This window comes from Xyrauchen texanus, chromosome 37 (assembly GCF_025860055.1).
Source record: "Xyrauchen texanus isolate HMW12.3.18 chromosome 37, RBS_HiC_50CHRs, whole genome shotgun sequence".
NCBI classification, from domain to species: domain Eukaryota; kingdom Metazoa; phylum Chordata; class Actinopteri; order Cypriniformes; family Catostomidae; genus Xyrauchen; species Xyrauchen texanus.
Genome location: NC_068312.1, coordinates 19,454,872 through 19,481,414, shown reverse-complemented (window position 1 = coordinate 19,481,414; position 26,543 = coordinate 19,454,872). Strand labels below are relative to the sequence as shown.

General features: G+C 40.4%; 2 protein-coding genes across 2 annotated transcripts; one reads left to right on the top strand and one right to left on the bottom strand.

Annotated features, from left to right (window-relative positions):
* The first annotated feature begins 6,845 nt into the window (after positions 1 to 6,845).
* Positions 6,846 to 21,378, top strand: LOC127630662 (beta-ureidopropionase-like). Its single transcript, XM_052108300.1, has 10 exons — positions 6,846 to 7,265; positions 8,227 to 8,398; positions 8,589 to 8,676; positions 10,680 to 10,774; positions 12,523 to 12,684; positions 15,211 to 15,380; positions 15,466 to 15,547; positions 16,350 to 16,392; positions 20,689 to 20,843; positions 21,056 to 21,378. Exons 1-10 carry the CDS (start codon positions 7,162 to 7,164, stop codon positions 21,137 to 21,139), a joined length of 1,155 nt encoding a protein of 384 aa, XP_051964260.1. The 5' UTR covers positions 6,846 to 7,161; the 3' UTR covers positions 21,140 to 21,378.
* A 189-nt stretch (positions 21,379 to 21,567) lies between these two features.
* LOC127630663 (protein GUCD1-like) lies at positions 21,568 to 25,815 on the bottom strand. Its single transcript, XM_052108301.1, is given in 7 exon segments — positions 21,568 to 23,174; positions 23,251 to 23,364; positions 23,367 to 23,491; positions 23,643 to 23,734; positions 24,763 to 24,928; positions 25,020 to 25,101; positions 25,497 to 25,815. Coding segments are annotated over 7 exon segments (747 nt in total). The 5' UTR covers positions 25,573 to 25,815; the 3' UTR covers positions 21,568 to 23,082.
* Positions 25,816 to 26,543: the final 728 nt, after the last annotated feature.

Genomic DNA, 26,543 nt, shown 5'->3' with positions numbered 1-26,543 from the left:
AGCACCCGACCGGTGATGTCACGCCGGCTCAGTCCCCGTGCATCGCCGCTACCAGACCTCTCCCCGCAGTCGGTCCATTTCACGAGAGGACCTGCACCCCTCCAACGGCGGTGGGTCTCGGTCCCGCTCGGGCGATCAGGGGAACGACGATGGAAAGGATGACAGCCTCTCTCTTGACGCTGCATCTGACGACTGGCCAGGCTCGTTTGACCCCGCGCAATCTACAACAGCGGACACGAAGGCCAGCACCAGTATGGACTCGAGATCGTCCGTGATCCTGTCTAAGGCCGTGGAAGACCTCGGGCTCGACTGGTCTTCTCCGGAAGAACCCGCCCGCAGCCGGCTGGATGAGTGGTTCCTGCAGGGGCGCCGGCAGGCCCCCCGACAGAGACCCTCTCCTTTCTTCCCTGAGGTGCACAATGAGCTCACAAGGTCGTGGAAAGCCCCGCACTCGGCTCGCCTAAAGCCTTCTTTCTCTTCTTCGCTCTCCTCAGTGGACGGCGCGAGAGAAAGAGGCTATGAGGCAACTCCGCCCCTAGAAGAGACTGTGGCCAATCATTTATGCCCACCGTCCACAGCTGGATGGAAGGCCAGAGCTTCTCACCCATCGAAGCCATGCAGAACCACATCAGCTCTCACCGGTCGCGCATACGCCGCCGCCGCCGGTCAAGCTGCGTCAACGCTGCATTCGATGGCGGTTCTACAAGTGTTTCAAGCCAAACTTCTCCGCTCTATGGACGAGTCTGGACCTGAACCTGATGCTTTTAAGGACCTGCGCAGTGCTACGGACGTAGCTCTGCGAGCCACAAAGGCCACCGCCCAATCCATTGGCCGGGCCATGGCTAACTTGATCGTCCTTGAGCGCCATCTGTGGCTAACGCTAACGGAGATGAAGGACGCAGATAAAGCACCCTTGACGCACCTGTCACTCCGAGCGGCCTGTTCGGACCTACGGTGAGAGATTTCACGGAGCGCTTCACTGCGGCACGGAAAGATTCGCAAGCTATGCATCACTTCCTGCCTAAGCGCTCCAGCTCATCTCAAAAACCGCCCCAGCAGCAGCAGCGAGCCAGGGCAGAGCCACCCGTCTCCCAGCCGAAGAGCAGACGCTCAACGCCGCTCGCGTTCCGCTGGCCGAAGAAAGCCGCAGGAGCAACGAGGCCCTCGACCCAGAATCACCCTGAATACGGAGCCTCGTAAGTCTTCCTAGCAGCAGGAAGAAAAAGAGGAAGTACGTGTCTCGCAGATGCCGGACTGCTTCCTCTCAAACATTCAAAACATTACCCAGTCCCCTTACAGGCGGCTGGAAATGTCTATACAGCAGTCAATGGGCCAGTCATAAAACTCGCTCACCTGCAATCAAATGCCGTTTTTACGGCGACACACAGAAATCACCAAAAGAGTCATTTTCTGCCTGTGTCACTAAGGGTTCACATGTCCACACTAAAGTGCGCATTCCCACATATCAATACTGTCCAAACAGTGCCAAACACCTCCCCAGCTCAGGCTGGATGTCTCAAACATGTAGATCGTGTGCCTATTGTCATGTATGCACCGCTACACACAAGCACTGTTCCCACAGTTATAAACACTTCCCCAGTGAAAACGGGAAGTGCTATAAGTGTAGCGCGTGTGCCTGCTGTATTGCACGCACCCCTACACACAGCTACCCACACAGTTTCAAACAGCTATGCTGCAAACATCACAGATGTAATGCGCGAGCTAAGAAACTCCCCGCTAAATGCGGAAAGCTTTATGAACGTGGCGCACGTGCCCATAATGATGAATGCACCCCCACTTCAAAACACTGTTCATACAGTTTCAAGCACTCATGCTGTCAGCATTTCGGAAATAGCGCATGTGCCTGTACTCTCACAAGCACCTCTGCACTCGGCATTCAATACAGCTGCTCAGCGCGCACCTGCGCCTCTGAGAGCCGTAGATTCTGTGTTAGCACAAAGCGATTTGCCGGCGAGGCCCATACGTCACTGCGACACACCCCCAGCCGGCATTCAGCCCATATCTGTGCGAGCAGAAAAAAAAATCCCCGACATGCCGAAATGGGTTTTGAACATAATAAAACATGGATACTCACTTCAATTCGCTCGCAGACCACCCCGCTTTTCAGCGGTGGTCGAGACGAAAGTGAGGAAAGATGTGTCACATGTTCTACGCACCGAGGTGCTCAAACTGATAGAGAAGGGCTCTATAGAAACTGTTCCTCCCTCTTTGAGCGAGGCGGGTTTCTACAGCCGCTATTTTCTCGTCCCGAAAAAGGACGGAGGCCTTCGCCCCATCCTGGATCTCAGACATCTGAACAAAGCATTAATGATCCGCTCGTTCTGAATGTTAACAACCAAACATATCCTCGCGCAAGTTCGCCCCGGGGATTGGTTTCTATCAGTGGATTTGAAAGACGCTTACTTTCACATCCCGATAGCGCCTCATCACAGGCCTTTTCTGAGATTCGCTTTCGAGGGACAGTCATACCAGTACACAGTACTACCATTCGGCCTATCATTGGCCCCCCCCGTACATTCACGAAATGTATGGATGCAGCACTTTCCCCCCCTGAGACAGCGGGGAGTGCGGATACTGAATTACCTCGACGATTGGCTAATCATAGCACAATCAGAGGTTCAGTTAATGACACACAGATCTTGGACTATCAGCCATTTACAATGCCTAGGTCTGAGAATAAATTTTGCAAAGAGCGTGCTATCCCCCCAGCCAGAATATTTCTTTTCTGGGAATAGTGCTAGACTCAGTGCAGATGACAGCGCGCCTCTCATCAGAGCGCACGCTCGCTATTCGACACCTTGCAACATCGTTCAGAACGGGCGCGCACGCCCCCGTCAAACGATTTCAGAGAATGCTCGGCCTCATGGCCTCGGCATCAGCTGTACTCCAGCTAGGATTGTTGCACATGCGTCCTCTCCAGCGCTGGCTCAAGAGCCGTGTCCCCACTCACGGTGGCGCTCAGGCCACTTTTTGATCAGAGCGAATCACGGCTGTATAAAAGCCCTGACGCCCTGGAAAGCCATAAAATGGTATCAAACCGGAGTGAGTCTGGGCGTGAATACGCGGAGAAAAATGATCACGACAGATGCCTCCAAAATAGGATGGGGGGCCCTTTACGAGGGCAGGCCTGTTTCCGGTTTTTGGTCAAACCCGGAAAAGCACCTACACATAAACTGTCTGGAAATGAAAGCGGTCACCTTGGCTCTCAGAGCCCTGCTTCCGTACCTGCAAAACGAACACATCCTGGTCCGAACGGACAACATGATGGTAGTTTCGTATATAAATCGCCAAGGTGGACTCAGGTCGAGCTCCCTGCACTCTATGGCCAGGGAGCTCATCCTATGGTCACAACACCACCTGCGCTCGCTAAGAGCAGCGCACGTGCCAGGCGTCCTGAACCAAGGAGCGGACATGCTATCCAGAGACAAAGTTCTCCCAGGAGAATTGTCTCTCCACCCTCGGACGGTTCAGTGGTTATGGCGAACCTTTGGCGAGGCAGAGGTCGACCTCTTCGCCTCCAAGGAAAACGCCAGCACTGCCCTCTCTTCTTCTCAAAAGCACGGACGCTCGCCCAAATCTGGCCGAGCCGCCCCTTGTATGCTTTTCCCCCGATCACGATGCTGCCTCAGGTCATCAGTCGGATCAGGGAGGTGAAATGTGCATTGCTCCTGGTAGCCCCACTCTGGAAAAACCAGACATGGTTTCCAGAGCTGGTACAGATGATACAATCTGCCCCATGGCCGATTCCGCTGAGGCAAGACCTCCTCGGACAGGCCAGCGGGATGATTCTTCATCCCCGCCCCGATCTGTGGGCCCTCCATGCATGGCCCCTCAATGGGTTCCCGAGAACCTCCCCAGTGGAGTTCTGAAAACCATTGCTGAGGCACGAGCCCCTCACGAGGCTTTGTATGCCCAAAAGTGGAAAGTGTTCAGTGACTGGTGTGATACCAAGAGCTTGAACCCCAAAACGTGTGAGATACCGAGTGTACTCACTTTTTTGCAGGAGCTGCTGGAGGCGGGCCGCACACCCTCCACGCTCAAAGTCTATGTGGCTGCCATAGCGCCGTCACACAATCCTGAGGACATTCAGGACATTCAGCCTTAAAGGACATTCATTAGGAAAAAACGATCTGATCGTTCGTTTCCTAAGAGGCGCTAGGAGGATGAACCCTCCTCGCCCACCTTCGGTGCCGATCTGGGACCTGGCCACGGTCCTGGACGCACTCAAAGGTGCCCCGTTCGAACCTCTCCGAACCGTGCACCTCAAGCAGCTCTCGCTCAAAACCACGCTCTTGCTGGCACTCGCTTCAGTTAAAAGAGTGGGCGACCTGCACGTGCTGTCATCAAGCGCTGCTTGCCTGGAATTTGGACCTAACGACTGCAGAGTTGTCCTTAGGCCAAAGCACGGATACATTCCTAAGGTGCTCTCTACACCCTTCAGAGCACAGGTGATATCTCTGGCAGCGCTATCGTCTTCAGCAGACGAAGGCGACGCAAATTTACTCTGCCCGGTCAGGGCGCTCAGAGTATATTTGGAACGTTCTGCCCTGTTCAGACAGACGGAACAATTATTCGTATGCTTTGGCGGCCGAAATAAGGGTCTCGCTGTCTCAAAGCAAGGAATATCACGCTGGATAGTGGATGCTATAGCGCTAGCTTATGAAGCCAAGGGCCTTCAATGCCCCTTAGGCGTCAGAGCTCACTCTACGAGGAGCATGGCCTCCTCGTGGGCATGGTCGAGTGGGATACCCATTGAAGATATTTGTGCGGCGGCAGGCTGGGCCTCGCCTTCACAATTTATCAGGTTTTATAACCTACAGGTCCCCTCACTATATTCCAACATTCTATCAGTCTGACTGTGGAATGAACTGGAGTATGTACATGCTGGGCATTATCTCCTCCCTTATAAGGTCCGTCTCTGACCGGCTTAGAGGGTTTATTATGCGTACCAGTACACAAAAAACTCAGTACATAAGATATGTGTTTGTACAAGGAGCACCCCACCTTGTAAGTAAGGGCGCCCTGTCATACCCCACTAAATAGCTCGCCTCTGGCCGGCTCGTGGAACATCACTTTGCTTTAAGGCTCAGGCACCTGCCTCTGGCTTTATACAGCGAAGTCAGCACGCACGGCGTTTTACATGGGGTAAGCTACTTACGCAATAGGAGAGACCTCTCGATAAGGGAACGACTCGGTTACTAACGTAACCTCGGTTCCCTGAGAGAGGGAACGACTATTGCGTAAGCTGCCGTGCCTGTGCTTGGTCAGTCGCTTCAGTCGATTGAACCTAAAGAACCGGAATGACGGGATGCTCATTATATAGCCTTCATATGCTAATTTCAGCAGGCTATGAGCGCTGAAGCGGGCGCCCCCATTGGTGGCGCTGTTCTAAATCGCCCGTCATTGGTTCGAGCAGTTGCGCAGCACAGCCAATGACCAAGCTGCTTCGGCTCATCACTGTCTGCTGTGCAGCTGCAATGCGTTTTACATAAAGACTTCAATATTTCTCGAGAAACGGAGTTTTCCCATAGCGTAAGCTACTTACGCAATAGTCGTTCCCTCTCTCAGGGAACCGAGGTTACGTTAGTAACCGAGTCGTTATGAACACAAAGTGAGAAACACTGACGGTTTTTGTCCTAAGCTTTATTCTGAACGACTGCTACTTCTACAGATTGAGCAGTTACGAAGTAAAAAATGATCATGCACGTTGTAAATATACAGCTCTGGAAAATTATCAGTTTCTCTGGGTTTATTATTTATAGGTATGTGTTTGTACAAAATGAACATTTTTGTTTTATTTACTGACAACATTTCTCCCAAATTCCAAATAGAAATATTGTCATCTACAGCATTTATTTGCAGAAAATTGTATAAATAAAAACAAGTTCTATATAAAAACAAGTTTTATATATATAAAAACAAGATCTTATTAATTTTTAAACAACACAGTACAACATTTAACTTAGGAAGATTTCAGAAATCAATATTTGGTGGAATTACCCTGATTTTCAATCACAGCTTTCATGCATTTTGACATACTCTCCACCAGTATTTCACTTTGCTGTTGGGTGACTTTATGCTACTCCTGGCACAAAAAGCCAAACAGCTCTGCTCTGTACCTTGAAAAAAAGAGACATTGTTGAAAGGATCCGGAAATATGTCTGTGCCATGTTTTACAAAATGTAGGTTTTAGTAAAATTGGGATTTTTCAAATCCACTCAGAACGCATTAGGGTTAAGTGGTATCAAGGCGCCCGAGAGTTTGATCCCGAGGTTATGATTAGTTCACGTGCGCTTTCACGTGAATGAAGCGAACAGCCAATCGCGTGCGAGACAGCTCTAGTCACATCTCGCGAGATGTACTTTTCTGCTGAAGATGTTTATGAAAATTATGATCAGTTATAGGAGTTAAACAGTTATAGGACAGTTATAGGACCGATGCCCCTTCAAGAGTGCGGTCGGCTAAGGAACATCGCCTTGTTGTACAACACAAAAAGGCACCAAAATAATTTTGCGCACTTTCGGCTTCAACATACCACGTTGGTGGAATGAACTTCGCAACTCCATCCGTGAAGCTGACTCACTTTCTCCCTTAAAAACCGGATAAAAACACATCTTTTCCATGAGCACTTAACCAGTCACACAAAAAAAAATATTCTTTAATCTGTTTTGAATACTACTTTTCTGATGCTAGTGAAACATTGTAATATAGCACTTTTTGTGCCATTGTCTTAAGATGTGTTTTCCTATTTTGTATTTCGCTTTGGATGAAAGTAAATAATCCTGCTCTGTGACAGGCCACAGGACCGTTCTAATTCCTTTGTTTTGTTTACATTGGTGAAATGGTTTATGGGCTACTGTGCTGTAAAATGTTTTGTTTTCTGAAGAGAAGCCTGTTTTTCCTGTTACCTAGTAAGGTATACTTGAAACTAAAACGGTAATGTCCACAATGTCTACAGAAAAATTGACTTGTGAATAGTACCCACGTGCAGGTACCACTTGGACACTCTGTCATGGTCAGATTGCGAAAGAGCTGAAAAATGCAATGGTTAAACAGTAATTTGAGAGGAGGTGCATCTGAATCATAACAGGATTCACTCTTTCTGCAAATTGAGCGCAAGAGAGAGCACTTCTGTTCAAAATGTCTGCAAATGAGTTTGAATCCATGGAGAAGATACTGGAAGCACATCTACCAGAAGTAGAGCTCAAAGAGGTCAGGAGACTGTTGTTCGGACAAGAGTTGAAGTAAGTCAGAGACAGACTCCAAAGATAGTCAAAAACTACAAATCCCAGAGGTCAATAATAACGCTTGGTACAGTTGTATGCGACAGCTGAACTTGATGTACTCTTATTAACACTAAAGCAAAACAAGCTAAACTTTTCAAAATTTTAGAGACTAACAGGATTATGGGGCCGTTCATACCGAACACGTTCTTGCGCTAAAAATGCTAGATGCAGTGCAACGCAAATAAAGAAGTCAGATTGCAGGTGCTAGAGATGCACTTTACATGACACGGCGTCTAAAAAACGAGACGCTGACGAAGAAGAAGAAAAAAAGCGAGACGCGGGCTAAGTATATGTTTACATGGGAAAACTATTTTAAAACAACGTTGACTGACACAAAATGCGTTCGGTGTTGAACGGCCCTTGACATTTCAGTCTGTTTACAAACGGTACAGTGAGGATCGAAGCTATTTTATTTTCCTGGAATTCTATTTTTCCAGACCCCTTGTGTCGTTCGTAACAATTGTAACCGTAAATTGTAAATGTTTAATTTAAGTAAACGATTTATGGTGGACTTTGACCATAAGGGGTCTCTGGGCATATCAATGACGTCACTCTCTTCAACTAACGGGTTCACTGGGTTGACATTTTATCACAATTTACGTAATTAACATTCATTAATTTTATTCGACAATATAGCTCCCAGTATTTTATAACCTGTTCCATGGTTTTAATTTTCATAATTCTTACATTTTTAAGTAAAGCATAATTTTTGAAGTCCAGGAAGCTGTTATTGCTTAATGTTGATCAAACAATGGAATGTTGTTCATAACAACAACTTGAAGTTCAAGAAAATAATTCAACAAATTCACTTTATTTATTTGTTTACATTTTTATTATGATTGATTACAATTAATCAACTTCTGTCTCAAAATAATTTACCATGGGAAATGTCTTGTTACCTTTTGTAAATAAATTTCAGGATGCTGAGCCTTCCCAAGAGGGCAATAGATGCTGCAGCAGAGCAAGATTTCGATCTGAAGGGTTATGTGTTTGAAGCAGCGCCAGAGCAGCTCAGACCACCCAGGAGTGTCCGTGTGGGACTAATTCAGAACAAGATAGTGCTACCCACCGATGCCCCTGTGCTTGAACAGGTGAGACAAAGACATAACACGCAGGAGTAGTCTCAACATTATTTCGGTGGAGATCTTGGCATACACAAAAGCTACTCATAATGGCCAGGTAACATTATAAACTGATAAAACAAATGTGTTGTGTTTGACTGGTTTGAAGCTATCACACTATTCTCTCTCTTGGCTTCATATTCCTATTTTGCCTTTATAGATCACAGCTCTGCACAAGCGAGTGGGTGAGATGGTAGAAGTGGCGGCTATGTGTGGGGTCAACATAGTGTGCTTCCAAGAAGCCTGGAGTGAGCACACACACACACACACACACACACACACACACATACACACATGACCAAAAGGCTCTCTTTCTACTGAAATCAGGACTGTCTCAAAGATACATCTGGAGTTTATACAGTAGCTCTCAGGTGTAATATGAAGTGTATACAATCTTCTTGTGTTAAATGCAACATTAATAGTTGTTGAAATTGTGGTTGCAGTTTGTTGTCTTTAATTGGTCAGCCAAACTACACATTGTGCAATATAAGCACACAGCAAATATTTCACATTATAAAACAATTTATAAAAAAAATAAAAATAATAAATGGGCTTGCGACAGATGAACTTTTACAAAAAGTGGTCATTTTTTATGTTGGTGATGGCATTTGTTTCTGAACATATAAAAATGTACTGTCATTATGTTATTCAAATTTAAATTGCTACTCTTAGAGTAGATTTTTAAGAACTTTATCATATGGTATAAAAAAAATCAGAAACTGGGGCATTTTTTGCCCCCACATTTTGAACTTCAAGGGGACTTGTATAACTTTGGTACGACAAAATAATTAAAAAAGTATTAATATTCCATGTAGTATCTCAATTAATACGAACCCATAAATAATTCTAAATGAAATGTTGTTCTAATTAGATTTAGATTAATATAGCATGTCACACTCCAGTACATTGCTGCCATTGCTCAACACTTAACCATTTACCCACATTCAAGTCAAGCATTTAATTTTTTACTCCACATCTATCTGTAAACTGTTTCTGTTGTCTACAATCTAATTACTCTGCTTATTTATGAGCAGTGCATATATGATCAGAAGACCTCTTGGCCTTCAGTGATGTTACATGCCCACGAAGACATCAGCAGAATCTGGTTTACATCAGCGGAGTGCAGCATGACTGTAGTGACGAAGTTTTAAGCTGGGTCGCAGAACCTCTGTTTGTGTTGGCTGTGACGTGCTGTGGGGATGCATGCGGAGGAATGGGAATCACATACTCCAATTATAATCTCTCTAGGCATCTCAAATGTCAGTCGAGGCCCACTGGGTCCCATTGGGTCCCGTTGCCCAAGCTTGAACCCCCTTAACCACCACCTCTCGTAAACCCCTGACCCCTTGGAATGTCAGCACACCCTTTTGTCCACTGGTTTCCTGTGTTTCCATGCAAGTCTATGATGTGTGTTTGCTTTGATAGTAATTTTTTCATGCCATGTAAACAATAATAATTTTGCCCTGCTCTAAACAAAACAAATGTTAATGAAAGATAAGACCATAAATGTATCCACGGTACTCCTTATCCTCTCTCTTAGCAAACAAACAAAGTTTTATTGGACACCCAGAGAGTCCATTTAGAGAGATTGAACTTGTACTAATAAATAAAACTTTGAGCTCGTAATAATGACATCTATTGGGGAAAACACTGAGTATCATTTCCTGTGTTGGATGAGAAAATAGCTGTAAAAATTACGATTTAAACAACTTTACAGCTCAAACAATACATGAGTTTTAACAGAAGAATTAATGCAAGTGCTTTTATAAAATTATAAACTTCACATTTCGGTTTTAACCCCCCAAAAATTGGCCACATTCACTTTCAATGTATACATTTTAAATTTTTGTGGTACTCAACATTGTCACAAATGCTGTCGATTTAGCTTAGAACATCCCTTTAAGTACATTACTTGGGTTACACGTTTCTAAAATAATAGCTTATTATTTAGAATAGATCTAAAACATGTATTATGTTCATATGTACGTCTGTGTTTCTGTGACAGGCGAAGGGATAAACAACAATAACAAAGTAGGAAATAAAGACATTATTTCAAATTAATTGAGCAGAAAAACAAATGCTTTCAATTAAGTGTTTTAGAAAGTAACTCAAAAGTATATGAAATAATAATGTAGCTACTTTTTCCATTAAGTAATCAGTAAAGTAATCTGATTACAATTTACAGAGGTAATTAGTCATTTGTAGTGGATTATCCAACACTGATCATTTCCTCTGTGTCCTCCACCCATAGCGATGCCTTTTGCTCTCTGTACAAGAGAGAAGCAGCCCTGGACAGAGTTTGCCGAATCGGCTGAAGATGGACTCACCACACGCTTTTGTGTTCAGGTAGGGTTTGAATAGGTGGGTGTCAAAAGTGATCATGTCATTTGTCTTTCTCTAACATTTATATGACAATAAGCAACAGATCAACATCTGGTAGAGTATCTAGTTAAAAGACAATTGCCCTTTGAAATGAAATATCAAAAATGTTGTAAGGTTGTGTATAAAACAACTGACATTATGAACGCCCCTTAGCCATGGTATAATCACTGAACGTAAGACAGTCTCTTGTAGCTTATTGCTTAGTCTGTTGTTGTGACTTTTGGATATATAGTAAAAAAAAAAAAATACCTTTGTCCCCAGATAATTAATTAATTTATGTATGTCTTCACCCCACAAATTCAAGTAGAGGAAGTTTTTCCCATTAGCATGGATTGGATTGTTTTATTCCATTGTGCAATTGTTAAGGGAGTTAATTTTGAAATCGTACATGTTTGTCGTAACTGGTGTAGTGCTGTGCAGCTGCTTTGAGGCTGGTGATTTGTTTATGGAAGTAGCAGGAGGTTAAGCCCAGAGAGGGGAATGGGACATACTGACCACAGCAAGAGCCACAGACCGATGAGCTCTGCAGCACGTAACTGTGGAATCTTCTGACATTGAACTCTGAGGAATTAGATGTTCTCTGTCTATTTACAGAGAGACTTTGTCTATCTTTTCACAAAAATGCCCTCAGATGCAATTTCTAACACTAAATTAGTAATAATATTATAATGCCAATATTATATTTGTTTTATATTATAGTTCTAATACAAGTTTTGTTTTGGTCTTTCCCAGTATCAAAAATGAACTTTTTCATTCATATTCCATTAATATTTTCCCCCTGAAATTGATTTAAGGGCATTTTTGTAATTCAAATAAATTCTCAATCTAAATAATTACATACTTCATATTTTATGCAATATTATGTATACATTGGCATAGACATGAACAATAACAACTATATCAGACGTTAAAAATAAAAATAAATAAAAAAATGTTTTGCCCTGCACAAAAAAATAATAAAATAACTTAAGGAATATTCCTGGGTCAATAAAAGTTAAGCTCAATTGACAGTGTTTGTGGCATAATGTTGACTACCACCAAATATAATTTTTGACTTGCCCGTCCTTTACAAAAAGCAGAATCTGTGTTCCAGTGAGGCACTTACAGTGAATGGGGGCCAATTTTTTAACATTAAAATACACTCAAAAGTATAGCCACAAGACATTGACAATATGCATGTTAACATGACGTAAGTGTGATAAAACTGCTTACTAACCTTTTTCTGCGTAAAGTTCTATATAAAGTTACATTTTACAACTTCGTTGCCATGACGATGTAATATCAACAACCCCTAAAACTAATGTAAAAAAAAAGACCATTTTAAAACTTTACAGCTCAAATAATACATGAGTTGTAACAGAAGAATTAATGTAAGTGCTTTTATAAAATGAAAAAATTGGCCCCATTCACTCCCATTGTAAGTGTCTCACTATAACCTCGATTTAAAAAAAATTTTTTAAAGAAAAGGAGGGATGATTTGAAAAGATTTTTTGTGGTAATCAATATTATGCCACAAATGCTGTAAAAATTTGCTTTTTGTGCTAACATCTAAATTAACAGGTTTGATTCAAATAAAAAAAATCACCTATTAGTTGGTCATTTTTGTTTTAAATTCATAAATACTCCATGATATACAGCTTACTGCCTTTTTCTTCTTACAGCAGCCATTACTGGTATAGCCCAAACATTTGTGCTTAATTTTAATTTTGTAGCTGGCCAAAAAATACAACATGGTGGTGGTGTCTCCCATCCTGGAGCGTGATGAGATCCATGGTGGAACGGTGTGGAACACTGCAGTAGTGGTGTCCAATAATGGCAATATTCTGGGCAAATCACGGAAGAATCACATTCCCCGTGTGGGAGACTTCAACGAGGTCAGTTTCACACTCTGATTAACAGTCAAACAACACTCTGTGTGACAAAACACAGCTAAAGTTCCATCTCTGATTACAGTATATATCACATTTTCCTAATTTTATTAAACCTAAGTTGAATTTATCTGTATTTTGCACTGCCATTTGTTGTGTTTGTAGGACTTCACATGTGAATGTCTAAATCTTATTTGATACTTGCACCAGCGAAAAGTTGGTATAGTTCCTGTTCAGTATGTCTGACTCAGAAAGTCTTCATTTCAGAGATTTTTTCTAGCATGTTGGGTGTTTTTGCCCACCTCCAGGTAAAACAAGTTTGTGCTTGTATTTGTGTCTTTGTATGTATCTGCCCTTCATGGTCACAGTGGTTGAGAGTCCTTGATTGCTCCCCTGCTGGGCAGTTTTCCCAGTAACAAATTGTTCCTTCAATCCATTCCACACTGTGACAATGTTCTTCCCAATAACCTATAATAAAGGAAATGTGCCCATAAGAGTCAGATCAAAGAAACAGTTTTATTGAGTTGCTTTCAGGAAAATAACAGAACATTTTGATCGCATCTATGTTGATCAATATCAAAAGATTATGAAAAGGTGCTATTTCTAAAGAATACCATTGGAGCCTTAATGAAAGGACCATTTTAAGATTATTATAGCTGGTTTACACAAGTGTTGACTTGGTGCTGGTCCAGCTGGTCAACCCGAATAGACTTTCTGGCTTAGTTAGATAAAGGGATGGACAGTTCACCCAAAAATGAAAATTCTCTTATCATTTACTCACCCTCATGCCATCCCAGATGTGTGACTATCTTTCTTCTGCTGAACACAAACAAAGATTTTTAAAAGAATATTTCAGCTCTGTAGGTCCAAGTGAATGTGACCAAAATTTGAAACCCCAAAAAGCACATAAAGGCAGCATAAAGGTAATCCATAAGACTCCAATGGTTAAATCCATGCCTTCAGAAGTTATATGATAGGTGTGTGTGAGAAAAGCAATACTTAAGTACTTTTTACTATGAATTTCCACTTTCAAACCAAAGAGTTTCCTAAGAGTTCTTATTTAGTTTTTGGTGATTCACATTCTTTGTGCATATCACCACCTACTAAACAGGGAGGAGAATTTATAGTAAAAAACTATTTAAGAGAGTTTTTTGGACTTTTGATAAAAAAAGGCTACCTTTGTTCCAAATGCCATAACTTGCTTTGAGATAACAATACAACATTTTGCCCAGATACAGTTGACATGATTTTAGTCATCGTGTCAAGCATGAATAAGAAACAAATTTAATAAATAAACTGCATCACTTTCTCAGCAGTGTTGTAACATAAGAGCCTCCAAACACGAGATGTTCATGTTTGCATTTTTGAGAAAATCAAGATTATGCATGGTTAGTCATTTTTAAGTCACTGAAATAAGGCCATGAAACACATAATAGATTTTGTAGACTCAAATTTTTGCTCACAAAATTTACTTTTGTGAGACACTTTTTGTTTTAGAAAGGCCGTATTGAATCACTCTCTTCTTCTGAGGTAAATTCACAGCGTGTCTTCTTCCAAAAACCATAATGAGCTCAAACGGGAAAGATTGTACCTCTTGTTGGTTTCATACAGATTACACAATCAGAGAATATTTGTTTTCGATTTAAATTGGTTCATTTAAAAGTAGACAGTACAAGCTTTCTACAGACATATTTCTCATGTCTGCAAGGCAAGTATACGCTGAGTTTCGGTTCATTTTTGTGACGCGCTCCAGACAGAAGTTCACAGAGACCGAGACGGCAGAAAGCACATCCTGTATGATTTCTTTATTTTACAAAACCACAACGTTTTGATGTTATTGTGAGTGTACACAAACTAAAGTAAACCATTTATTGTTTCGAATGATGTCTTATCTGTATGACCAAAAATTACGAAGTATTACTTTCTGCTGTTATCAGGGAAAAAGTCAGGTGATCGTGCCGGCGCCTCCGGTGACCACAGAGGATTAACTATGTTATCAATATTAAAAAACTATTCAAACAGAAGCAATTCAAATATTGAGTTTTGGGGGCATTTCCAACCCTGCACGACACTATTTAGAGCCAATGCCTGATTAGCTTGCTAGTTGTTAAGCTTAATAGAGGGCTATTGCCTAAGTTCTGCTGACTCTATGGACATTTTTTATATTCGCAGAATTACAACTTAAATGCAGATGTCGGGCACACGTTTAATTGAGAATTGATGCCAAGGGCCAATTTTAAATAAAAACTTAAATATATATATATTTAAAAAAGAAATGACTTATCTAGTGAAATAGGGCAGGTGATTGAGCACCACTTGGGGTCTATCTGTGCACTTGACTGCCTGCCTGAATTTCGCTCGACATTCGGAGGCGGCACAAATTTTGTTAGAGGCGGTCGCCTCATAATTCTCTATGCAGGAAAAACCCTGCAAAAGTCTGCATGTTTTAAGTGTTGCTTTCTTGCATTATTATGATGCTATGTTTACATAAAGTGTCTGTTAAACTGACCTTGTTTTAATTTCTCTGATTAGTCGACATATTACATGGAAGGCAACACGGGTCACCCGGTCTTCCAGACACAGTTTGGAAAGATTGCCATTAATATCTGCTACGGCCGGCACCACCCTCTCAACTGGTTAATGTACAGCATGCATGGGGCCGAGATCATCTTTAACCCAGCAGCCACAGTTGGAGCGCTCAGGTATAAGGTTGTTCCGTTGAACTCTTTTCACAGGAATAACACTGGGCCTGTATTCCCTCATACTGATGCTGGTTTTGCATTACAGTGAACCAATGTGGCCAATTGAGGCCAGAAACGCTGCTATCGCAAACCACTGCTTCACCTGTGCCATCAACCGCGTGGGCACGGTACGTGCAATGCATTGTCTAATACTGCCCTATAAAGACAAAACACATTAATTACACCACCACTGAAAGTCTAGTTAAATGTGATAATAAAATAGTCTCAATCTGTTTTCTCTAAATCTGTGCATAGTTAATTCCACCCCATTTGTCAGAGACTCAATTTTGATTATACATCAGTTTTGACAAAAATGTGTAGTTACTGCATTTTGCCTTTGCAAGGCAGAATAATTGTGTATAAAATCATGAAAATGAGGTGAGTGTTTAAGATTCCACTAAGAACTTACATAAACGACTGCATTTCATACTTACTAAAACTTGCACAGAATTTCCTAGAAAATGTCCCATTGGCCCCAAATGTGCAGTGTTTATACTTCGATAACATCACAACCACAACTTAAGTAAACTGTATATATAAGATAAATCAACTAATATGATTAGAGACGCACATGAAAATAATTCCAAAAGGATTAAATGCCAAGCTGCAAATAATGTTAAGCAGATGAAACAACAAGTTGATCACACAAGTGCCCTGCTTTTTCCTGGCTCAGTTGAGTCTGGACTCTGTTAGTGCTCTTTAGTATCTTAGAAGAATGACTTCTCAATGACTTTCAAAAGTAGACACAGTAAACCAATTATCTTTAAATTGGTTTAAAGGGAACTTTATTTCTATAATCATACAGTTTTCACATACCTCACATGGGAAATTGTCAGAGGTCCAGATCTGTGTTTTATGCTGCCCTCTACTGGTGTTTCTCTGGGCAAGTGTGGTTTCATTTAGTTCCTGATATTGATTTGTCTTTTCCAGGAGTATTACAAGAATGAGTTCACATCTGGGGATGGAAAGAAAGGTAATTATTAACCTATTTTGAACATGTGTGTAGGTATTTGTTATCTAATATGTATGTGTATATGTTCATACATACGTACACACACTCAAGTACTGTGCAAAAGTTTTAGGCACTTGTGAATAATGTTGCATAGTGAGGATGTCTTCCAAGATAGTCTTATAAATAGTTTTTCTTTATCAATTAATGTCATACAAAGTCCAGTAAACTTAAAAAAGCTAAATCAATATTCAGTGTGAACACCTTTGCCTTTAAAAAAGCCCCAATTCTCCTAGGTACTCCTGGACACAGTTGTTCTTGGTTGTTGGCAGATAGGATGTTCCAAGCTTCTAGAAGAATTTGCCACAGTTCTTCTATATATTTATTCTGTCTCAGTTGCTTCTGTCACTTGATGTAATCACAGACTGACTCGATGTAGAGATCCGGGCTTGATTTTCTATTCAATTCTATTAGCAAAGGGAATGTTGAAATTTAAAATTGTTATATCCTACTGATACACTTAAGGCAGAATATATAAAATAACAGTTTTAAGACAAAGGTTTTTGTGAAAAATATAATGCACCTAAGACTTGTGCAAAAAAAATAAAATAAATAAATATATATATATATATAAATACATATCAGCTGAAGTCAAAAGTTTACATTTAAACTCAGTTTTTCATAATTCCTGACATTTATTCATAGAAAACATTTACTGTCAGTTAGGATCACTACTTTATTTTAAGAATGTGAAATGTCAGTGTAACAGGTAAACGTGGGCAAGCAGCAGGCGGGAACCGGCTGAACTGTCAACAAACTTTAATGATATAAATGAACTTAAAACAGCATAAAACAAGGACAGACACACATGCAGAGCGGCTGCGTGCATCTCTCTCACTCTCTCTCTCTCTCTCTCTCTCTCTCTCTCTTGAACTGGCATCTCTGGCTCCCCTTTGTCTCGCTCTCCCGCTGATCAGCTGATTCAGCACCGGCCTTGCACCCTGAAAGCTGAAATAAATAATTATCTCTACAATTATGCTGTCACTGTCAGCATAATTGTAGAGATAATTATTTATTTCAGCTTTTATTTCTTTCATCACATTCCCAGTGGGTCAGAAATGTACATACACTTTGTAAGTATTTGGTGCCTTTAAATAGTTTACCTTGGGTCAATCTTTGTGGGTAGCCTTCCACAAGCTTCTCACAATAAGTTGCTGAAATTTTGTCCCATTCCTCCAGACAGAACTGGTGTAACTGGAGTCAGGTTTGTAGGCGTCATTGCTCGCACACGCTTTTTCAGTTCTGCCCACAAATTTTCTATTGAATTGAGGTCATTGCTTTGTGATGGCCACTCCAGTACCTTGATTTTGTTGTCCTGGCTGATGTCTTGCTTCAATATATTCACATAATTTACCTTTCTCATGATGCCATATGATTTGTGAAGTACACCTGTCCCTCCTGCAGCAAAGCACCCCCACAACATGATGCTGCCACCCCCATGCTTCACGGTAGGGATGGTGATCTTCGGCTTGCAATCCTCATCCTTTTTCCTCCAAACATAGCGATGGTCATTATGGCCAAACAGTAAAAAATAAATTAAAAAAAAGTAATTAGGCCAGCGGACATTTCTCCAAAAAGTAAGATCTTGCAAACTGTAGTCTGGCTTTTTTAATGGCAGTTTTGGAGCAGTGGCTTCTTCCTTCCTGAGCAGCTTTTCAGGTTATGTCGATATATGACTCGTTTTACTGTGGGTATAGATACTTGTGTACCTGTTTCCTCCAGCATCTTCACAAGGTCCTTTGCTGTTGTTCTGGGATTGATTTGCACTTTCCGCACCAAACTACGTTCATCTCTTGTAGACAGAATGTGTCTCCTTCCTGAGCGGTATCATGGATGCATGGTCCCATGGTGTTGATACTTGTGTACTATTGTTTGTACAGATGAACCAGACTTGTGGAGGACCACAATTTGTTTTCTGAGGTATTGGTCTTTTGATTTTCTCATGATGTCAAGCTAAGAGTCACAGAGTTTGAAGATAGGCCTTAAAATACATCCACAGGTACACCTCCAATTCAGTACACCACCTTTCAGAAGCTAATTTGCTAAAAGCTTGACATCATTTCTGTAAACTACTGATCCACTGGAATTGTGATATACAGTAGTCAATTAAAAGTGAAACAATCTGTTTGTAAACAATCGTTGGAAAAATTACTCATGTCATGCACAAAGTAGTTAAAAAATTACTACATTACTTGCCTAAATTAAACTTAAATTACTTGCCAAAACTATAGTTTGCTAATATTAAATCTGTGGAGTCAAAATAATTAGTTTTAATGACTTCAACCCAAGTGTATGTAAACTTTTGACTTCAACTGAATATATATATATTTATATTTATATTATTTATACATATCTCTTATTACATGGCTACTTATCAAATAACTAAGTAAATGGGCATGAACTATTCATTTGAATCAAATGTATTATGTACGAAGAAAGTGATACAAAATGCATAATACTAGGTAGGTAGCCATGTAGGAATTTACAATATACAGATTAGTGAATCTAGTATTTAAGAGGGCCATGTAATAAGCATATCAGCTTATATGCATTTCACTCGAGTCACTCATAGATGCCACTCTTGACCTTAAGACAAAACCTAGACTTAATTCCCTCATGTATACATACGTTAATTTCCCTGGCTCTTTCCCAGAGCTTAGTGTATCCTTGTGTCAGCATATATAAGGATTGCAGTATCTCTCTGTCAATCTACCATGTGTATCATTGACAGGGTGAAGACGGGACCATGTTCGGAGGTGTCGTGTTCCTAAAGCTCAGGACTGTCAGGGCTCAGTTCTACCTTTCAGCCCTTATTACTGTTGCATTAGCCTTCAACCTGAACACAACGCTCCCACCTCTCCTGTTTTACATGTGCAACCAGTCTGTAACATTATCTGGTTCACACAGATGCAAGCCACAAACATATACTGTTTGTAGAGTCGTCAAAATGAGAATAAGAGGGGAGCTACAGTACGTGCTCGTCGTTAATGTACTTGCCGCTCCACAGATTTCATATATTTAAAACAACATTTTGGGAAATGTTTTTCCACATTCATTGGAGTTTAAACTAAAAGCCTATTTTTCTGTCGCAAAGTATGTTGGAGTTGAGGCCTGGTGGGTAGTGTATGTGATCCAACACATTGCAGTGTCATTTATGCAGGCTCCAGGCGGTCGGCTAGGAGCCCCTTCTCCCCTCGCGGTCGGCGGCCGTTCCTCCGCTTCCAGGCGGCCGGGCTCCTCCGTCCCCCCAGCAGATGGCCACGGCTGCTCCGTTGGGGTGGATGTTAGCGGCGAGAACTCCACTACGGCATATTCCTCCTCCTTCCAGAGTTTCGGCACCAGTGTAAAGGATTTAATGGGAAGGAGGCGGCGAGAACTGGCTTGACAATATAAATTATATTTAAGAACTTAAACCAAAAGGACACAAACACATACATATGACAGACAGCTGCCCGTAAATGATCTCTCTCTCTGTCGCATCACCATCCGCAGTCAGCCTTTATCCCTCTCAGAGGCTTAATTAGCCTGATAAGGGACCGGGTGTGTAGAACGACGACACGGACCCACCCTCCACCCTGTCACAGTCTGGAGAAAGACTGATGGGTTTGACTGATATTTTACATCGATATTCACACATTTCTTCTTAAAAGGGGTCAAAACATGAGGAAAAACAATCCTTGATCTTTTAACATTTAAGAGGTAATTGAACTAATGAAACATACTGTAAGTTTCAGAACTAAAAACTTCCTCCTCACTGCAAAAAGAGCATTTGTTGAAACCAAGTTGCCAAAATGACTTTTCTATTTCCTCCACATCAGCGTTTCTGACAGAGAGTCAGAATGAGGATGGAAAATGGTCATGTTTTACAAATATATTACTTTTTTGTGCACATTAATATTATGAGTGAACCTCAAGGAACATATTAAAATAAAAAAAATGGCATGTTATGACCCCTTTAAATTAGTTATTGGTTCTCTCATTTTGGATCTAAAGGTAAATGGTGCTGTTAATATTATTGATGCATTCATAAAGTCTATTATGCTTTTATTGCTGTAGTCTAATAATTATTTTGTGTCAAATAGCAGATCAATCAAATCAAAATGTATCCTGCATATCAGTTATCAGACACAAACGTTAAAATAATCAGTATCGGTATTGTAAGTAAAAACATGATATTTGTCAATCTCTACAGTTTTTGCCAGTGACCAATAACATCAGTGGTATATTTTGTCTTTGGTTTCCATTGTACCCTGTCTGTAGCGCATCATGACTTTGGTCACTTTTATGGCTCCAGCTATGTAGCTGCACCCGACGGCAGCAGATCCCCAGGACTGTCCCGAACCCGTGATGGTCTGTTGGTGACAGAGATGGACTTGAACCTAAATCGCCAGATCGCAGACAAATGGTCCTTCAAGGTGGGATGCAAGCACTTCATAATTCATATCTGAGAGATCTATCATTGATCAAGCAGAGGGAGGTTTTCTCCCTTCCATTTCCGTTGAATCTCTTGACTCTCAATACAAGAGTCTTGGCACAGCTGTCCATGTCCTATGAATACTGGATCTTGACTGTCTCTTTGTAGTGTCTGTGTGCAATTCTCATATATGAAACATGGATCTCTCCATAGATGACAGGAAGGTATGAAATGTATGCAGAGGAGCTGACCAAAGCTGTCCGGCATGACTTCAAACCCAGCATTATTAAGGAGTGACAAACTTTCTCCTGAAAGTCCAGTCTGGAAGCTGGAGATCCACACATCTTCACAAGGGATAAGACCAGTGGATGATCTTGTCTCTGTACTTGAATTTAGCAAAATAACTGCATGATTTATGTATTTTATAATTTTATTCTCAGGTCAATAATGAAAGTAGGCATTTATGATTAAAATACAAATCCGACTTTTATTTTATTTTCATAAACGCAACTATGTATTTCATAAAAAATAAAGTTTGCCATATCAACATTCCTTGTTATTTAAAAAAAAAAAGCACACGCTGATGGAATACCTTAAAAATTTTAACCTGAATGATCAAAGATTAAATAATACATAATTATGGCTGTTCGAGCACTATAGAGCAAGTTTTTTATTCATCAGACATTTTCAACTAACCATCATCAAAGACCACTAAGTGGTCATATTGTGTTTACAAGATAGCAAACAGCAAAGCCTTCACACCACTGACTATATCAAATGGCACACAACTCTATTCTACAAAACACTGGACAGTATATCTCTTGAGATTAAGCAGAATGAGGTGTTCCTTTTCTCTTCTGGCGGCATTAACATATAGTGTGGCTACTATGAATTACACCAACACAGTATAATTACTAGAATTTTAAAACGTAATAATGTAATTTTACACAGAGAATTTCTCAGTCGTATAATGGTGCGAGTTTAAGATAGTTGTGCAAGCTTTATGTGTACTTTATGATCAAGGTTTACAATTCAGCCAGAGTCAAACACTAAGCAGCCACATTCACACTTGCTACATTACATGAGGTTATGAGTGGCATCCAGGTGATTTTGTTCTTGAGGAAATCCCCGGAGAAGTGAATCAAGACAATGTATTGCACCTATGAAATGTTTCTTTCCCAATAGTGGGACACAATTTAGCATTCTGAATTTAACATGTTACCTGAGTTTTTAAAATTGTTTCTCTCTTTCACAATAATTTAAATCATTCATGTTTAATTACACACCCTTAAATGGATAGTTCACCCAAACATTTTATGCCATCCTAAATGTGTATGACTGACTTTCTTCTGCCAACATAAATATTTTTAGAAGAATATCTCAACTCTGCAGGTCCATACAAGGCAAGTGAACAGTGGTCTGAACTTTGAAGCTCCAAAAACCACAAAGGAAGAAAAAGAAAAAGTAATCAATAAGACATCAAGCATTAGGAAGTGTATTTTGGTCTTATTTTGGTCTGGTTCTCACCCAAAACAGACTGGATGGCTTCAGAAGGCATTGATTACTTTTATGCTGCCTTTATGTGCTTTTAGGAGTTTCAAAGTTTTGTTCACCATTCACTTACATTGTATGGACCTACAGAGCTAAAATATATATATGTATATTCTAAAATCTTAATTTCTGTTCTGCAGAAGAAATACACATCATGGATGGCATGAGGTGAGTAAGGTGAACTATTCTTACACAGTAACACAGTTACTCTAGTAAGACTCTGTCTTACTAGAGGCAAATTACATACAAAAAATATATATAATCCCATTCATTTTTACTGCTACCCTAGACAAACATTTGAGAAAGTCGTTACATCAACATTTTATACATTCCTTTACCTCTAACTGTGTGACAGTAGCTGATACTACATAAATCATACAAGGTGTAGCTAAAAAATATATGTCCACATTTAGTTACATATACTTAGCTTAGCTAAATAATTATTTCATCTCCCTTTCCTTTCTGTGTTAACATTTCATAACCTATCATTCTGTGACCGATTTAGCACCATAGTAATGTTTTGTGCGATGCTATAGCTCTGATGAGGACCATAGCAGAGTTGACACATACTACCTGCTATTGACCAGCAGTGCTTGTACCTGCTGGCGAATGCTACCCAGCCAACCACAGTGGATACAAGGGGTGCGTTTCGAATTTATGTTTGTTCAGAAGAAGTCATTGTGAAAGCCTCAGCCATCTTTGTAGATGAATAAAATGTCCTCATCCGTTCCATAGCTCTGTCTTGCCTCTTCAAAATTACTAAAGCTTGTGCAGCACACACCTATCAATCAAAGAGACGACAACGTGAGACAAATAGCTATAATGTTACTGCCATATGTCAACGTCAAAATACATACGATCTGAGTAAGCCGGATTGTTGTAGAAGATGCTGCCGGTCTTGCGGTTAAATCCACACACCACCACGAAGTGGCCCTGGTAATCTGGCTTCCTGCAGAAACACTTCTGACCCACGGGAGGAAACAGCAGTATTTGACAGGCGTGGAGCACAGCTCGCACACCAACACCACTGCATTGACAAGCACGATGGCCACATTACCCTGCTCCAGGTGGCTCTGGATCTCCTGAACAGTAACAGAGCTACAAGAGAGGCATCTGATCACATTTCTTGCTGGTTTTTGATTTGGTACAACCTTGTAATGAAAGGTCGGAAATGCTGGAATTGGAAATTAAAAATGTGTCTGCATATTCCACAGAACAGAATTTGTGACAAATGTGGAAAAGCCCTCACCTTTTTTCCACAACGACTCCTTTCCTTTCAGCCTTCAGAAAGAGTTCATTCACTCTGTCCTCCTCCGTGTCAAAATGCTTTTTGTAAAAGGACTAAGGAAGGGGGAGAGGAAAAAATTAATCAGATGCCGAAGTGGTCAGTCATACAATTTGAGTCAGGGATGATACTTTGAAACAAAAAACTAAAACTGCAGCTCATCAATGATTTTTTTTTTTTAAACACATTTAACAATAAAAAAACAACACCAAAAATAAAAAAAATATTTCATAATTTACTCAACCTCATGCCATCACAGATGTGTACGACTTTCTTCTGTAGAACACAAATTAAGAGTTTTAGAAGAATATTTCAGCTATGTAGGTTCAAGCAATGCAAGTGAATGGTGATCAAAACTCTGAAGCTCAAAAAGCACATAAAGGCAGCATAAAAGTATTCCATACGACTCCAGCAGTTTAATCCATGTCTTCAGAAGATATATGATAGGTGTGGTTGAGAAACAAATCAATATTGAAGTCCTTTTTTTACTATTAATTTCCACTTTCAGACAGCCCTCTATGTTGCTCTTCTCTCTAAAGAGATATTCTTTTGTTTTTGGGATTCACATTCTTCGTGCATATCGCCACCTATTGGGCAGGGAGGAGAATTTATAGTATTAAAAAGGACTTAAATGTTCATCGGGTTCTCACCCACACTTGTCTTATCGCTTCTAAAGACAGGGACTTAACCTCTGGAGGCATATGGAGTACTTTTATACTGTCTTTATGTGCTTTTTGGAGCTTTAAAGTTCTGGTCACCATTAACTTGCATTGTAGAGAGTAGAGATATTCTTCTCAAAATCTTTATTTGTGTTCAGCAGAAGAAACAAAGTCATACACATCTGGGATTGCATGACAGTGAGTAATGATGAGAAAAATATCATTTTTTGGGTGAAATATTCCTTTATTTCTCCAGAAAAATGAGCAAGCCACCCAACACTTCCTGTGCAGCATGTGAAACTTCACTTGTAATTAATCACAGTAATTTGCAGACAGCACTAATCATGACCATGAGCAACGCATCATACTAAATGTTTAAAAAAAAAAAAAAAAAAGATCAGCAGAAGAGTTGGAAATGAATTTACCTGGTTCCTGAAGCCCTTGTCCACACCTAGTGTCTGTGTGCAGAAGCAATGCCTGACTCCCATCTTACACATGAGATAAGCCAGGTCAATAGTCCACACGCTCTCTGTGAACTCCAAGTCCAAACATGCTCTCTGGAATTCCTCCTCACTTACTGGATGTAAATATCTGTCCACAACAAGAATGTGTATGTTCATAATTGGAGTAACTATTGCAGATTACAGTTTGGAGTACACCATTTTTTACATTTCAAACTTACTCTAGTACCATTCTCGAACATGCCAACCCACAGTCCCAGTGATATTGCTGCCGGATGACTGGAACATTTAACATCACATCATCTGCCAAAAACAAAGTCACAATGAGCAGGTTGGTTTTAACTAAACAACTGCATCATGATTCATTCTTGCTTTCCCTCCCATTATCACAAGGGGGTTTGATCAATAGGTTTTAATACTGAGAACACACAACAACAGCAGAATTTATTCAAACCAGTCTACCACAATTAGCACTCTTATTAATGTATAATAATGTAAATGTCAACCTAGAAGGGTTAGAGACAATCAGTTCCATTACAAATGCATGGAATGACCATTTACGAGGAATCGATCCGGGCTGTCTACATTGTCCAGTCGTCAAGTTAGAGAATGGTCATGATTGATCATATTGCTAGTTAGGCTAATAATAACCAGCCATTTAAGATGCATTTGAATGTCATAATATAACACAAACTCACCGGTCATGATGCAGTTGGTGTATGTGTATCTCTCTGATGAACTTTCAATGATGTTTAATATCAAGGCTTGATTCATTAAGACTGTCTGCCTGCTAGCAGGATTAGCCGGACAGCGGATGTCCTCCAGTCCTCGAAATCAGACACTATAAAATCGGTTCATCTTCAGTTCTCTGAAAGCTGCCGAGGAGCTGAAGACGAAAAGTGGAGAAACAACTCAAACAAACAAACAAACTGGTCTTGATTTGCCCACGACTTTTGGTCATTCCCTAGGATGAATATTCTACTTCCTCTTCGTCAGCGAGAGGAGAACAAACCTACCCGAGCGCTCCGAACTGAGGAAAAGCAGAACTGCGCTCTCTGCTGGAAAGACAAGAGGATTACACCAGTTTCACACACCTTGTTGATTCACTTGAGAAATAAATAAATAAAATCGGCAAAATTTAAAATCGTTTAAATTAAAGTCGTTTTACGGATTATGTCTCTCAATTAATATTTAGACGCTGTCCCTTCAAGAAAACAATGTATTACGTATTTTTTCAAAAATGTCCTTTCTTGTATATATAAATATATACGATCATATATACGATCATATATATATATATATATATATATATATATATATATATATATATATATATATATATATATATATATATATATATATATATATATTAAATCTTATATATGTTTTGAAGATTTGTTTTAGCCATAAGATGAAATAGTAGAACAATAAACCAAATTTTACTTTATTTCTTGAGTTGCAATTTTGTCGCAAGATGGTAAATTTATGTAAAAATAGTAAAGCACAAATATTAGTTAAAAAGTTTAATTTATATAACTTTATATGACGGATTTTTTGTTTTGTTTTTTGTTGTTGTTGTTTTTTTTTTTTTTTTTTTTTTTGTATTGTACTGTATTTGAACATGTTTAATATGCTCTTGTAGATTGTACAAAAATGTGTTTTCTCCCCTCTTTTTGAAACACCCAGTCCGGCAAGTGGCAGCACACGTCTCACGTACCATAACATTTCCGGAAACACAAGGCTGT

Coding starts and splice junctions, on each gene's coding strand:
- LOC127630662 (XM_052108300.1), top strand. CDS start 7,162: ATGTCTGCAAATGAGTTTGAATCCATGGAGAAGATACTGGAAGCACAT. Junction 7,266..8,226: donor TTGTTCGGACAAGAGTTGAA/GTAAGTCAGAGA, acceptor AATAAATTTCAG/GATGCTGAGCCTTCCCAAGA. Junction 16,393..20,688: donor ATCTGGGGATGGAAAGAAAG/GTAATTATTAAC, acceptor CCCTGTCTGTAG/CGCATCATGACTTTGGTCAC.